This window comes from Uranotaenia lowii, chromosome 3, assembly GCF_029784155.1.
Source record: "Uranotaenia lowii strain MFRU-FL chromosome 3, ASM2978415v1, whole genome shotgun sequence".
Taxonomy (NCBI): Eukaryota; Metazoa; Arthropoda; class Insecta; order Diptera; family Culicidae; genus Uranotaenia; species Uranotaenia lowii.
In genome coordinates, this window is record NC_073693.1 from 181,396,651 (window position 1) to 181,413,762 (window position 17,112).

General features: G+C 42.8%; 1 protein-coding gene across 6 annotated transcripts in view; it reads left to right on the forward strand.

Annotated features, from left to right (window-relative positions):
- Positions 1-17,112, forward strand: part of LOC129754241 (putative 1-phosphatidylinositol 3-phosphate 5-kinase) — a 303,435-nt gene that overhangs the window by 269,979 nt on the left and 16,344 nt on the right. The window contains exon 11 of one of the 6 annotated variants that reach the window (XM_055750185.1): positions 7,044-7,173. The exons of the other annotated variants lie outside the window; for them this stretch is intronic. Coding sequence (XP_055606160.1) covers positions 7,044-7,072 — 29 coding nt within the window. The 3' untranslated portion in view covers positions 7,073-7,173. Of the gene's footprint in view, positions 1-7,043; positions 7,174-17,112 lie in introns of those variants that run through there. 6 annotated transcript variants of the gene reach the window in all.

A 17,112-nucleotide genomic window follows, 5' to 3' on the forward strand; every position in this document is an offset into this window, starting at 1 on the left:
CGTTTGCTTGTTTGCTTTAGTCGTCAACTTTCACAAAATTCAAATGCTGATACAAAATTGCAAGCACGATCGCAAAATTGCACATCCACTGAACACGATCTATCACGATGAAGTTTTAATATCATGATGAGATGTGGGCGAACGCTAAGTATCTGTTAATATGAATCTGATTTGATCGCATTAAACATATTTATATCGTGGGTAAAGTCACCGATTATACGATTATAATTATACTTGTTATAATATTTGTAGCTATATCGGAAAGACACGGTGTTAATTTGCCTACTAATGTGACATTCTAGTAAACATACAACGTGACACGAAAGACGATGCTTACGTAGTATTCTTTACGAATTTATTCGAAGTCATTTACGATTTCGATTCGAAAGTAATTTGTGTACCAATAAAATGCTTCTTAAGAAATCTTATGCGATCGTTATAAGATTTCATTTGACATCGGCGGAACTAAATACGACTTCATCCAACATATCGTAACTAAGTCGTATTTCATTGGGAAGTTGCATCTTCTACGATGAATAAACGACATGGTCGAATGGTAAGTGTACATATTTACGATTCCGATTTGAGTTTGAAAGTTAATGACTAGGTCATCCACCTCCGGCCAGCTCAACTCAAATACTTACGCTCTCAGGGTCGGCGCACGTTCTCAGGGAGGACGGGTACGACCAATCGCTGCCAACAAAGCGGACAAATCCAATCGAACAAGACAAATACACAAGGGCTCATTACAACAGGTTAAATTACAAGAGGTGGGAAATATGATTTTACATTTTATTTAAACTTGCCGTTTTTCTGCCGTCATCGGGGAATCTCATCGGCACCTGGGATGGCCATCCCTGCAGTCTCGAACTCGTATGCTGTTACCTCCGTTTAATCCGCCAGAAATCGTAGATAACCTGGCGACGATAATGTTGCTCTCGGTGGCTGGATCGGGATTGTGGGTGGTTTGTTTACCGATCACCAGACCGAAGTACCGGCACCCCGGCCGTAGAGATGTAGGCCGCGGGTCAGGTAGTGTTGACGGGTCTTACCCAAAATTTTACACCGCCCACAGGGGCGTCGCTCGGAGCTGCTTCTCGTGATGTTAGCAATGCGGACGGAACACTTTAAAACCTGGCAAAGCGTTTGGAAACGGCTTGACGCTTCCCAAGACGGTTGGGGATTTCACCGGGCACTTAGCAGAGTTACACCGATTGACGGAAGTGTAAAACTGACCTCACTTGCTTCTGGCCACGGTTCCTCCCTTTTCCTCGGCTCACTTGGCCGGACACTCCGCACACTGAAATACTCCGAACTACTAAAAATCTTCGGTGAGGATTTCGACGTGTTTGTCGTTTCCGTGTTCCTGATTAAGTGAACGAGCCAATGGCTTCCGTTCACGCATAAGCCCAAGAGTTTCGCTCTTTCCTTTTGAGCCTATTCTGGATCCGGTCTCAGATGTATAATTTGACACCTGTCATTTGACGGTCAACCCCGATTCCGACACATTAGGCAAACTGTTTTATAGCTACTTTAAATTTAAATTTTAAACATCTAATGAGCCAAAACTAACAAAAACAAATTAACAAACACGCGCAAACAAAACAAATATTTGTATTCCTCCATAGAATTGGTACCGAATGTTGACTTTGATGAATCGGTAACAAGTTGCATCTATATACGAGTTCGACGATGATTTCTTTTACGATTTCATGTTGGCTGGGTTGTTTTCGTCTTCATACAGGGTGCGACTCCTGAATCGAATCAAATTTTCGCATATACGCATGACATCACATATGATGTTTTCGCTTACTAGTTGTCAATCGATTCGGACGTGTTTTTTCCGCTCCTCCGTACTCTGCGTTTAACTTTTTTTTTATCGCCCGCTGTTTTTAAATTAATTAAAATGAAGTGTGAAATTTGTTCTCTGGACTCTGCCACTGATTCAATCATGTGGAAGTGCATTGGTTGCCCGCGAGTTTTCCATGCATCCTGTGTGGGAGTTGTTATTCAAAGAAACACATTGAGGAGCAAAAAAGTGGATTCCAGTGCGTACCTCTTACCGTGCTGTCAAACTTGCCAGGAGCTCGTTAATGCTAAGCTAGAAATCAACTGTTTAGCTGAAGAACAAAAAAAACTAGCTGAGCTGATTCACAAAAACACGGAGGTGGCGCATCGCTTTGCGCTTCAGCATGATCAGTCAAACATGATCTTAGAGGCGATCGAAGGGCTAGAAATAGCTATGCAGGCCATTAAATTAGAGCTCACTACCAGAGATGTTAAAATCGCGAGTCTACATACTCGCACTTTGCCCTTCTTTGCAGAACGATTTTATTTCGTTAAACTCAATCTGCAATGATGCTATCTAAAGTTCAACTCGGAAAGCATCAGGAAGTAAGCTTCGGGTAAACTCGGCAGGAGTAAACAGCAATCGGGGGGGCAGCGTTACCACATATACAGATTTTTCTGTAATCATACAGATTTTTTCGAATTTTTCAAACCAAGAATCTGTATATACAGATTACAGATAATTGGAAGTTTATACAGATTTTATACAGATTTTCAGAAAATTATTTTTTTTAACGTTGTTTTGAACAAACTTTTAGAAAATGATCCAGCGTTCAAGCCATCTTCAATTGGCACAGCCACAAATTTGAAAATTCGGGATCGGGGCTTTAAAAATACAAAGTGTATAACGACAAACAAGGGTTTGAAAACAGATTGAACCCTATATTTGAGAATCATGACTAAGATCGGACATTACATTACACGATTCGTAACTTTCAATGCTATGTTAAAAATTATTGACTTACTTCAGCGGCTGTGGACACTTTTGTAGCAGTATTCTGTGAATATAAATATGTAAAGAAATTAGCTTATTTAAGCGACTTTTGACATAATTTTCTAAACCCAACTGATTGGTTAACCTAGGAAGGACACATTTCGCAGTTATTCGTACAGAGTTAAACCAAATAGCAATTTTCGTGTAGCAAACTGACAGAATTAGCAATGATTTAACAGTCAGCAGTCTGCAAAAATCATAAGTACAATCCAATTCAATACACTATGCGTTATACATACGTCATCGTATTACAGCATTAGTATCCGGAAACGATATTTCAGATACAGATTTCAATACAGATTTTTGAGATTTGATACAGATAAAAAAGATTTTTTGCCTTGAAAATACAGATTAAAATGTGGCATCGCTGCGGGGGAAAAACATCAGCGAAGCAAACGAACAGTTCAGCGAATTAAAGAAAAAATCGTTTTCGTTCGGCAGCCGAACACATCAATCGGACAACGCATGGGGGCGTGGCTAAAAGTGATAGATACAAGGGAACGGGAAACGAGCGAGAGAAGGGTGCGAGGAATGCTAACTCGGTCCGTCGGGCAACGATCGCTCGTGAGCATTCGTGTACGGTAAGCTTCGTTCTGTTGTTTCATTGGTGTGATTTTATTCCTGCGAGGAGGGGAAAACATCAACTCGGAACTATTCTCTTCGTTTTGTGTGCAATCACGTCATGATTGGAACGAAGATAAAATCAATCTGCACACAACAAGTTAAACTCGGAAAAAATCAGCCGAATGATTCTTTCCGAGGCGAGTTTAAACACCGCTGCTCACTACAATTAATAAAAACAGCACTTTAGCTGGATCTGTCGCTGCTTTGAAAAACCATGCGACATCGCTTTTCGACACGGCTATGTTGACTTCGCAGGAATGCCTAACAAAGTCAATTAATTCAGTGACGTCAGGTCTTTCCAAAGACCTGTGCAACATAAATGAGGAACTCAGTCAGCTACAACAGCTGTCGATGGAAATCGCCTCAAGTTGCACGATTACGTCAAACCCAGTATTGGAGCTTGATATACTGGATGAGTTAAAAACATTATCAGCCAACATAGCCTCTGCCCGTTGTCGTTCTCCCTCACCTCCGACACCAGATTACCCAAGCCTAGATATCGAGCTAAACAGAAAATTAAAATTAAATGACTCAGGTTGGCGACTTCTGGGTACAAAAAAGGTGTGGAAAGCTGACTGGGCAGAGTTCGATATTCGCCAGTCGCGTCGCAGAGAGCAACAAAAAAACGCTGATAAAGCGAAAAAACGAAGAAAACGTCAACGTCAAATCAAACCGATCAAAAAGCCTTCCACTGACAAAGAACTGCTTGCTGCCGCCAAGGTCACGTTTAATAGGAAACCTCAGCCGAAAACAAAGATCCCGACCTTCATCAATTTTCAACGTGGACATACTCTAAACCCTGGACCCTCTACTGTATCATCAAATACACCACCACTGGACCCTGGACCCTCTTTTGTGTCACCTAATACGCCACCACATCATGATAGGCTACCGGCTAGGTTCCCGACTACTGCTGCGGCAACGACTTCACCGCACCAAGCAAATATGTGCACACATCATCCATCGACTTCCATGCCGCCATATGCAACGTTCAATCCGTGTCTCACTTCATTCAGTGCACCCTTTGCCGGCCCCTGCTACCACCATGGCCCTAATGCATTTGATTTCAACAACCCGGTAATGTATCCATATTTTCTGCCCCATCGACGCGTGCCACTATAGGTACTAGCTCTTTGATTAATGTTGACCAAGCGGATCGCGTTACAATTCGTTCGCGCGACCATAGAACATCTTCTGCCCTGAATACATCCGCTATAGTAAATAATAATGAAATTGTGGCTTATTGTCAAAATTTTAACAGAATGCGAAGTGCATCGAAATTGAATATAATTTATAAAAATTTAGCAGCTAGTAGTTATACTATAATTTTGGGAACAGAAACAAGCTGGGATGTAAACATAAAGAGCGAAGAAGTTTTTGGTTCTAGTTTCAACGTGTTTAGAGATGATAGAAACTTTCTTCTTTCTGACAAGAAATCTGGCGGTGGTGTGGTTGTGGCAATCAACTCTGTCTTCGATTCTGAGCTCATTCCTACGACTAAACACAAAGAATTCGAGCAGGTGTGGGTCAAAGCCCGCATCTTCAATGAAACGCATATTTTTGGGTCGATTTACTTTCCGCCAGAATATGCCACTAAAGAATATTTTCAAAAGTTTCTGTTTGACATTACTGAAATGTTCGCAAATTTTGAGCCCGAATTTAAAATACACCTTTATGGCGACTTTAACCAATCAAGTCTCCAATTCTTAATTGATGAAGATAATGAAAGCATTCTCTTGCCGATCTGCGGTGATAATGAAACACTGCAAATTCTTTTTGATAATCTGGCTTCTTTGTGTCTTAATCAAATAAATCATGTAAAAAATGCCTGTAGTCGATATCTGGACTTATTATTTTCCAATTTGACTGATGATTTTTGTGTTGTAGAAGCTTCAGATCCAATTTGGAAAAACGAGGTCTTCCACACTGCTATCGAATTCTCAATCATATGTCCTGATCAAAAACGTTTACCAGATGATTACGAGTTTATAGAGACGTTTGACCTTTTTCATGCTAACTATAATATGATTAAAACAAAATTACAAGTTGTTGATTGGCAAACAATATTCCGAGCTGAAAACTCAACAGACAATCAAGTGGAGATTTTTTACAAAATTCTTGGTAATATTCTCAATCAGTTTTCGTTGTGCTTCGGTCGCGTGCAGTTCGATTTAGCTTAGCTCCCGTTCGTCGGCCGGTTACATCGATAGGGTGAGGGGAAGATTGAAGTGATTCAAAATGATGAAACTAAAAAGAATAGTGTACACACAAAACTTTCGGGGCTCCACTTAGCAAAAATTCGCTGTTACTTTCCGTTAGCAAGAATATTTTTTTACTGCTGAGTTAGCACTTTTTCATCGGATCGGATAATTAGCTCAATTTGAGTAGAAATAACCCATTTGCTACTAAATTAAGCATTTTTAGTAGCATGGACTCGAACATTTAGTCTGGGCACGAATCGCGTTCGTTTGACAACTTTTTCTCCGGGTGTTTTTCGTTCGGTCGTCGTTTCGTAGTGAGAAAAATGTAGAGAAAATTGAATATTTCATTTGTTTTTATACTTTCAATGAAATGAAAACCGATAAATTTTGTGATTGTTCTTTCGAACAATCGATCGATCGTCGGTCAACAATGCTATTTCGTGTGCCGATGATTGTTACTGGTTCCCGGCGTTTCCAGGCTGCTACAAAACATCTGTTCGGAAACTGGTACGAATCATGCATGAGTTCCGGTGATACCTGCCTGTGTTAAGGCACATCACACAGTTGGTTCCAAGCGATCCCATTCCAGTCAGAAGCGTGCTGGCGGAAACATGAGCAAGCAAGAAGATTACGTTGCAGAATCGTTAATTGTCCCGTCTCATCTGTACACGCTCAGCAAGTGTGCGTAAGAAACGTCAAAAACAACTCTATAGAACCAAACCCGGTTCCCGGATTCCCCACTTACCGGATTTTCTGCTTTAAACTTTTTTGCAAGAGTGTAAATTTCTGTGTAATTATATTCATGCTTTGCTTCCAAAGTTGAAAAAAACTATTTCAGTTTTTATCTGCAATATTAAGCTGAAACATTGATGAGAGATCTCTTGCATTGGATTAAGATTTGGAATTAGGTAATATCCTGATTGCATATTTGAATACGAAATGAGATACCTTCTTGAAAATTTGGATAAAATAAGCTTGAAAACCTAAAAGTATTCATTTGATGAAAAAAATTGTTAAAAAAGTAGATCTCCCTATCACTTCTCTCACTGATATGAACAGATGAAACTTACAAGTTTCATGCATGCTTATAATAACTGATTATTTTTCCATATCAGCGTATTACATAAACTTTTCTAATTCTACTGGATAGTACCAAAATGTAGAACGTAAAATGAAAAACCTGAAACAAGAGCGTGTGTTTCATGAAGTCATTATCAATATTGTTGAATATGTTTCTAGCAAAGACCTGAAAAATAATATGTTTTTTGCACTTCTTAAGTATATCGAACTTAAAAGTTTAAGTTGAGTCAATCTGATGTTTTTAAACAGTGCATGTGTTTGAAGTTTTCAAAGTAATTTCTGTTTTTAATTTTCAGCTTTCCTGACCGGCTGCAAACATGGTTGAGGAAAACCTGATGTGATGACCAGCTGAAGCCCGATGTGTCGCAGAAGGCACGAATTCGGATACACTTAGTAATGGTGCGGGTTATGCAATAAAATTTAAAATAAATTCAAGATCAGTTTTTTATTTATTAAAAACTACACAAATTCCACACAAACTGTTTTATTGAAATTTCATATTTACTAGTAATTTTCAGTAAAAAAAAAATTGCTTGAAATTTAGCAAACAAAGATTATTTTTTACTGAAAAATTAGTAAACATTCAGTCGGGACACTTTTTGCAATTTTGCTAAAAGTTTAGTTAAATTTTTTTGCTAAATTGATTGCTAAGTTTTTAGCTGGTCAAATTTGAGCAAAATTTTGCTAATTTTCGGCCTCGAAAATTTTGTGTGTACACACAAAATTTTCGAGGCTCCACTTAGCAAAAATATTGGGTTACTTTCGATTAGCAATAAGGGTTGTTTTACTTACGCGATAGCAAAATTGTTATTTTGCTTGATTTTGGTAAAAATGCAGCCTAGTTAGCCGCTTCGTTCGAAAAGCAGCCGCCGTCTTCGAGAAAAAAAGTTCGACGCGAATCAGTGCGGTTGAGTAAATTAGATGCTGGCGGAACCTGCGGAGACTGGGCTGACAATAACGACGGAATGGAAGCCCGGTCAACATTGCTGCATGTGATGGACAATTGGATGCGGAAATGGTGGATAAATTCACATCGGGAGCGGACAGGTAAGAGCAGATTTGGCCAATGGAAAGTCCGGTTTTAAATTTGAAAAATTCTTTGTTTTCTTTCTACAGGTTGCTGCTGCCGGCGATAACAGACAGCATTGCCATCAGGATGATCGAAAAGAAGGAAGCCAATCTGGACGCATCGGTTTTCCGCTTGGCGGATGGTCAAAAATTTGGTATTCTATTTTATAAACAGATATTTCCCCTGAATTTCCTGGAAAAATGGGAATTTCAAATCCAATAGGATCTTTTCTACCGGTTTTTGCTAAAAAAGTGAGCAAAAATTGCGGCGGCTAAATTTTTCTCTCGTTTGCTAAAATTCGAGTTAAAAAAATTTGCTAAAATGATTGCTAAGTTTCTAGCTGGTCAAATTTGAGCAAAATTTTGCTAATTTCTGGCCTCGAAAATTTTGTGTGTACACACAAAATTTCTGAGGCCGAAATTTAGCAAAATTTTGCTCAAATTTGATCAGCTAAAAACTTAGCAATCAATTTAGCAAAAAAAAATTACTGAAATTTTAGCAAAATAGTCGAAAGTGTCCAGACTAAATTTTTACTAATTTTTCAGCAATAAAAATTATTATTTGCTAAAATTTAAGCAAAAATTTATTTACCCTCAAAAATAACTACACGCAGAAAAAGAATGGGGAGTGGTTCCAACAAAACGTTTTGTTATTTTATTTTGTTTTTTAAAAGCAGATTTTTCGATAACTTTCACAAAGACTTGGAATATAGATAAACGAAAAATTTTGTTATTTTTACACGCTCATTTTTTATTGAATAAAATTAAAATTTGGTTTATTTGAAATCCAATATTAGGTTTATTCGATAAGCGTGTAACTCAAAAACGATAACTTAAAAAAAAGAAAGAAAAAAGTTTTCAGCGCATCCGAAACACAACAGCGGAAAATTTACGGACACGGAAAGCAGCTTTAAAGGTAGGTTGCAAAGTTTCAAACTAGCCCGAAAACTGCTCTAAAACGGCTGGGGGAACATCATTTCATTTCATTTCATCAACTTTTTTATTTCTGTTCCAGATACTTCGACCCAAAACGTTGCCTTCTTTTTCCACCCACTGCTGCTCAACTGGTGGCGATCGAGCTACTGGGTTCGATCAAGTTAGGCTCCCGGTTGGCGTAGGTGTTGGCCGTCGGGGAACGCTTCGGCTCGTCCAGGACGATATCTTCGTCTCTATTCCGCGCATCTGGTTCACGATGAACATCACCACCCCGCATAGTTGTAACATATAAGATTATACTTGGTTTATTTTGTCTTCAATAAACCAATTCGGATAAATAACATGTCATCAAACAAAATAATTGTCACCGAATGATAAAAACTTCGAAAGATTTCGCTCCGTGTATACAATAAATGTGAACCGACCTGAAGAAAAATGAAACCGCACTGTTGTCATCCGCAAGAAAACTGGGCAAGGAAGAAAAAGCATCAAGAAAACACCAACACCGACTCAACTTCGCGCATTTCCGTCGACCTGTCATTCGACGAGAAGGAAGAAAGAAAAATCGTGGCGAAAGCCGTCGTCGTCGTCGCCGTCGAAAAAAGAACGTGATTTCCGCGTAAGCGCGCATTATTCTAGTTAAAACTATTGGGATTGGATGATCTCAAGTGCGTGGAGTGAATTGTTTCTGTTACAAGCGGATTTTAGGCCGTTCTTAACCTGGAATCAATTTTCACGGCCTGGCCTCGTGTTGAGAAAGCAAGAAAAAGCTCGTAGAAGTTGCTTGCTGTGTGCTGTGCTCCGAGTCATCACCGTCGTGCAAGAAAATCCCAAGCCGTTGGAAGAACGGTCAGAAAGGAACGAACCATTTTGGGAAATCCGCCGAGGTGAGTCGAAAGCGCTGATCTGTATTGTCATTTTCACCACTGATCACAATTCCCACATTGATAGCTGGGGACGAAGTCCCGGAAAAAGCTACAAAAGCACCCGGAGAAGGAGAGGACAAAAAGTGTCAAGTTAATCTGGCCACTGGAAGCCGCAGAGGTGAGTGGAAAGCTCAAAATTACACTCGAGCAAAATTTTTCCTTACTTACTCTTCCCATCCCACATGCAATAGAGTCCCGAAAGAAAACCAGCAAACGGGAAGGAGGGAGAAATAAAGGGCCAAGCAAACCCGGCCACGGAACCGGCTTACTAAAGGGAAAAGTCCCCGAGAGCCCCTTCGCGAAAGGGTAAGAAAGAAAAGCGAAATATGCTGAATTTATGCGCTGACGTCGGATGTGCCGTAGGGCTCTCTTTTTCCCCTTCTTCTCTTCTCTTTTTTCTCCCAGTAGCGCCGAGCGGACAACAGTGCGGAAGGAATCGCGGGAAAGCACCGAAATCACCGGGAAGCGGAGAACAACACGATCGGAAATCACCGGGAAGCAGCGTCGTTCAATCGAAATTAGTGCCTACCAACAGCAGCTGTGTTGTCCGGGAAATTTTCATCCACGTGCGGACATCCACATCATTTCATCCGGATCGCCGAGAACGACCGGATCATCGAATCCTCATCAACAACAACTGGACCGTCATCCGAAGAGTCGGTGGCCACCACCGAGCCACGGTCATTTCATACGGTCTCTTCATACGATTCATCGATGGCGTTAGCCATGACATCTGGTGGCTGGTGTCGGTATTATTCGACACTCAAGGCAGCAACAGCGACGGACGGTCGTTTGCTCCGCGAGCCACCGGGGTGTGTTAGCCGGTTCCCGGAGGCGCATTGCCTGGTGGCGAGCGCGAAATCTGGTCAGCCGATGACGATCGTGAACAGCAACATTCTTGAAGGCTCCGCGGCGGTAAGCAATTCATCGAGAGGAATGCCGAACAAAAAGCAACCAATGTAAGTCAAAAGTTAAATTATCTTTTGCTCATATTCACCCAAAATAATCCCGCGACAATGGGCCGCCAGAAATAAAATGTTTGTTTGATGCAAAGTTAGAAAATGAATACAAAAGTTTCGTCTTTTTAATCTTTTGGAAACAGCTATTAAGTTTCCTTTTGGGCTTCATTTGACGAGCTAGCCGGAGCCTGGCAAAGAGGAAGAAACAACTCTCTTCTTCTTTCAGCCAATTCTTATTACATTGGCACCCAACGTTAAAAACCCACACAGCACAACAGAAAATTTTGGTTTTTTGATGGTTTTTCCTCCTTATCGTTAATTTTCGAAATCTTGTTAAGATTTCTTGTTTGGTTCGTCTTTGGATTTATATTTCGATTTTGCTGCTTTAAAGTAAGTAGCATTTAGAGCTATCATCATAATAAGTACAATACAAAGTAAGTAAATTATATTTAAGATGGATTTTTCGTTGCTATCAGAAGAGGAAATCGCTTACGAATTAGCGTTGCGACACATTTTGAATGTGAATTCACTCACACATCGCAGCAAAGTGTTGCGTTTAAAAGCACTTCTTCAAGAAGAACAAATTAAGGACCTTTTCACAATAGTTCGATTCATGTGATGAGTCCAACAATAAATATTGAGAATTGCACAGTTGGCATTAAAGATCTACAAACTTTTGCCGATTTAGCTTGCAAAACAAATAACAACCAGGATCTTAAAATAGCTAGAGCTAGATTGCTTCATTATGACCAAAGATTGAAAATTATAGATCCACCAAACTATCTTATTGATGTTCTCACGTCCCTTCAGTCAATCGTAAGCGAGTTGCTTAAAAAAGTGCGTGCGCATATTGAAAACGGTGCTAGTGCAAACTCTAGTTTAGTGGCAGTGGAAGAGGAAGGAGTCGGAGGAGAAAGCAGTCTTGCTGAGATCTTCAACGCTTCAGCAAGCATTCAAAACACGACAATTCAGGCAGGTTCACCACTCAACACAAGCCGAGGTCGAGGGCGAGGAATTTCGCCACATCAACAGACAGGAGCCGTTCCAAAGCAACGAGTGTTGAACAACGACTTCGAAACCAGCAACCTTCCACACCTTCTCCCCAATCCTCATGCGCAACCACAACGGGGTTTGAACAACAATGCAGCTGCAATCAATTGTGAACAACAACTACAGCAATCAACTGAAGACAACAACGAAGGCAACCGACGTAGCTTCAGATCAACACAAGCAGGAAACAGCAGCACGGAAAGAGAGCGTTTTGACGATCTTAGAAACGAGCTCTTGAACAACCTGTTGCAGCTACAACTTCAGCCACGCAGAAATGACGAGAATAGCAGGATGCAGAAGGCGATACACCACTGGCGTTTCTTCTTCAAGGGGCGCGAAGACGTCGAGAATCTCAACACGTTCCTGGATCGAGTTGAAAGCTTTGCGGTTTCGGACGATATTTCCGATGAGGTGTTGCTGTCAGGCGTCAAGCATTTACTTATGAACGATGCGCTAGAGTGGTATGCAGATAACCAACGTCAACTGGTGTCGTGGGACGCGTTCAAGCGTATTATTCGACGTGACTATCTAGGTGAAGAGCATGGTCAGTTGCTGAGGGCTGAGGCGTTTTTCCGTTACCAAGGTGAAGCAGAATCGTTCGATCAATACTTCAAGGACATTTCTACGTTGTTCCGGTTTGCCGATCCACCGATGTCCAACGCAGAAAAGCTGTTCCTGGTAAAAAAGAATATGCGCATGGATTACTTATCAGCAGTCACAGCAGCAAATCCTACAACGCTCGAGCAGCTAGTTCGGACGTGCAAAACCCAAGACAACATGAAGCTTTTGCTGGACAGACAACAACGCATGTCTATTCCACGGGAATCGCTATTAGCACCGAGGTTGGCCACGCCGAAGAACCAGCAGAAACCGTCGTACAACCAACGTTTCTCGAAGGTAAATCTGGTGGAAAAGAACAACGCGGGAGAATCAGCAGCAGCAACTCGACTGCAAAAAGAAGCGACAGAAGCAGACGACGAAGAGTATTGGCACCTGAAAATGGAAGAGCTGACGGAGCAGATCAACGCCATCAAGACTTTTGTGGATCGTAGACATCCCAGAACCACAAGCAGGCAGAATCAACCGTCGATACCCAACCAACAACAACAATCACCGCATCCGCAGTACACGCAACAGCAGCAGCTGCAGGCTTCACAACATCAATGGCAGAGGTCTCGGTATCCGGTAGAACAGCAACAGTTTGAAGGTTCGCAGCAGTATTCAGGGAATCAAAATCATCAGTTCCAGTATTCGCAGCAACCGTGGCAAGGTCAGCAGCAACGATCTTCGAATTACAATCAACAGTATCAGCCCATCCAACCAAATCATCAGTACCTGACAACTCAACATCAATTTCAGCAGCACAGACAACCCTGGCAAACACAAGAAGCACAGCCTCCAAAACAGCACTCTCAGGACCAGCGGAAAACTCTGACAACTTGTTGGAATTGTGAAGAAGCAGGACACCGATTCGTCGATTGTGAGAAGGAGCAGACTTTCTATTTCTGTCATGGCTGCGGCAAAAAGGGATTCACCCTGCGCAACTGCACATCATGTCGTTCTAGCGCGGGAAACTACAAAGCGGGGAGTCATCAGTAGAGGGAGATGATTCAACAAACCCAAGCAACACCCTCATCGAAACCCTGATATTGACACAACTCAACTCGATCATCATTAATCCCGGACAAGACAACAGGCCGCATGCTGTCATCGGAGTTCTAGGCAAAGAACTGAAAGCTTTATTGGACAGCGGAGCCACTTGCTCACTACTAGGCGGCAGCAACGTGAAAATTGTAGACGAACTAGGATTACGAAAAGGAAACGCTAAAGGAGGGATACAAACAGCTGATGGGACGTGTCATAAAGTTGTCAGCTTTGCTCGCCTTCCCATAGCCTACAATGACCGAAACGAAACCCTTCCAGTATTGTTAGTCCCGTCGATTCCAGACTGTGTAATATTGGGCATGGACTTCTGGAACACCTTTGGTGTTAAGGCCGTGTGTTGTACACTGGAAACCATACCTACAGTAGCAGAAGTAGAAGATCCACCAGCAGAACACGTAACGAAGACACTATCGGAGGAAGAACAGAGACGGTTAGATTTGGTTGTGCAGCGATTTCCTAAAGCAGAAGATGGCGAGTTAGGCAGAACACAGCTGTATGAGCATCGTATCGACGTCGGAGATGCACCGCCGAAGAAACAAAGACACTACCCGATGTCTAAATACGTGCTGGAGGAGGTAAACAAGGAGATCGATAGGATGCTGGCCATGGACGTTATCGAGGAAGCCATGTTCTCCCCTTGGTACAACCCACTCGTCGCTGTTAAGAAGAAAAACGGGAAATGTCGTGTCTGCCTGGACGCCCGCCACCTGAATAGCGTGATGGTTAATGAAGGCTACCCAATTCCCCAAATTTCGTCAATCATCAACAACTTAAGCGGTTGTACATACATCTCGACCATCGATTTGAAGGACGCATTTTGGCAGCTTCCATTGCATCCAGACTCTCGTCCACTGACCGCATTCACAGTACCCTCTCGCGGTCATTTCCAGTTTCGCGTTGTTCCTTTCGGTTTATGCACGGCTAGTCAAGCGCTGGCGAGAGTAATGACGCACATCTTCGCCGACATGGAGCCGCACGTGTTTCACTACCTCGACGATATCGTGGTTTGTTCAAAAGACTTCGAGGAGCATCTGAAGACATTGGAGGAGGTCGCTCGAAGACTGAGAATCGCGAACCTAACAATATCCAAGGAAAAGTCGATGTTTTGCCGGAAAGAGATCAAATACTTAGGATACGTCTTGAACGAGCAGGGTTGGAAAGTCGACGATGAAAAGGTAGCATGCATAGTAAAGTTCCCGGTTCCGACTCAGCGAAAGGAGTTGCAGCGTTTTTTGGGCCTCTGCAATTGGTACCGTCGCTTCATCCATAACTTTGCCAAGCTTGCAGCACCACTTACGGAACTCACCAGAACCAAGGTTAAATTTCGCTGGACCAAGGAAGCAGAGGAGGCATTTTTAAAGCTGAAGTCCATGTTAGTGTCCGCACCAATTCTTGCCATGCCGGACTATTCCAAGCCGTTCGCGATCGCATGTGATGCCAGCGATGTCGCTATTGGAGCGGTGCTCACCCAAGAGATTGACGACGAGGAACACCCGATATGCTACTTCTCCCAAAAGTTGTCAGCATCGGAGAGGAAGTATTCGACTACAGAACGGGAATGTTTAGCGGTGATAAGGTCAATAGAGAAGTTTCGCTGTTACGTGGAAGGAGTTAAGTTCATCGTGCATTGCGATAACGCTGCATTGAGCTATTTAAAATCGATGAAAAACCCAACAGCACTATTAAGTCGCTGGATTCTTCGTCTGAACGCCTTCGACTTTGAAATCCGATATCGAAAGGGCACAATCAACGTCGTTCCGGATGCCTTGTCGAGAGCAGTCGCCACAATTACACTCTCGAAGGACGATACGAAGGACACTTGGTACATCAAGCTTGTTCAGCATGTGGAAAAAGAGCCGGACAAGTATCCAGATTTTCGGACGATCGACGGAGAGCTGTATAAGAACTGTCGATGTCGTGACGAAACCGGAGTCACTACGCACACATGGAAGAAGGTAATTCCACTTGAAAATCGGCGGGAAGTAATCAAAAGGTTTCACGATTCTACAACAGGAGCTCACCTGGGATTCTATAAGACGCTGAAGAAAATCCAAACCCACTTCTATTGGCCCAAGATGCAGGACGATGTTAGCCGTTTTGTTCGAAGCTGTGATACCTGCAAAGCTAGCAAGGCGCCGAACACGAAGATGATGCCGCAGATGGGCAACGCCAAACCAGCCAAAGTTCCATGGGAGCTGATCTCGGTGGACTGCGTGGGCCCTCTGACACGCTCAAAACAAGGAAACACTGTCATGTTTGTCGTGGTAGATTGGATAACGAAGTACGTTATAGTGCAACCGATGAGAGCAGCAGATTCAGTCCGTATGGTACGCTTCTTGGAAGAACAGGTGTTTCTAAAGTTTTCACGACCCAGGATCATACTTTCCGACAATGGCAAGCAATTCGAATCAGCCGCATTCAAATCGTTACTGGCACGCCACAAGATCATCAATATGCGAACTGCCTTCTACTGTCCTCAAGTGAACAACGCCGAACGCACCAACCGCGTATTGATCACATGCATCCGCTCGCTAATCGACGAAGATCATCGCTGTTGGGATGAGAATCTACCGGCGATCACCGCAGCGATCAACAGCGCGAAGCACGAAGTCACTGGAGTTAGCCCGCACTTCGCGAATTTCGGCCGTGATTTGATTCTACACACTGATCTCTACACACAACAACACCTGAACGCCTCGGATGATCCAAGGATCACACAGGATCTACGACTATCAGGAATCAAGCGAATCCAAGAATTCATCACGAAGAGGATCAAGAAAGGTCACGAAGACTCCAAACAGCGATACAACTTAAGGAAGCGGACGGTAGATTTCAAAGTTGGTGATGTAGTATGGAGAAGGAAGTTCAACTTGTCCTCGAAAGCAGATCATGTCAACCAAAAGCTGAATCCGAAGTTCGTGCCAGCAGTTATTCGAAATGTGCTAGGTGCGAATCTGTATGAGTTAGAAGATGTCTCGAGCGGGAAACGCGGACGCTATCACGCGAAAGACATCAAAGCAGATTAAGTTTCAAGCTATGTAAGCAACAACGCTGACCACAAGCTCACTTAGAGCACAAAACACGAAATGGAGAAGGCTGAAGGACCAACATCATATTTGAAACCTCGCCCCCAACAACTCGGATCATATTTGCAGAATTCTTCAATTCAAACAATTCAACGGAACACAGCTGATGCTAAGTCGTCGCTAGCACACCGACGAACACAACGAAGTAGGCGTTTATGAAGGAGACAACGGCCTTGCGTAGGACCAGCGTCGGCTGGATGGACTCTAAGAACTCTGCCAGGAAGTTCTTCAGAATTTGGAGAGGGCCGGCAACCTTGCGTGGGATTGCCGCCACTTATTGTCCAGAAGGCAATCCTGTCATCGTGAAGCAGCGTAGCAGCGCTGGGGATAGTAGCACTGGTGAGCAACCGTAGCCAGGCGCTACACACCATCGTAGAGAACCCATTCAGGTTCGGGATATTGGAATGTTCGGAAAGTCAAGTACAGCAGCTCCAAATACCACGTCGCTGCAATTGAAAGGATTGTCAGGACATCAGAAAAAGGATTCAGCACCACGAAATACAGTTATGCGAAGAAGTTGTGAGGAGTAGACATCATGACGGCCGCTACTACCATATCGACTCTCTCTCGCTAACTGTCGTAAGCCACACGCCCATATAATCAAGCTATGTACACTCGGCAAAGCCTGTTAACAACGAGCAACGCTCCAAACACAACATCCAAGGTGTGACGAGC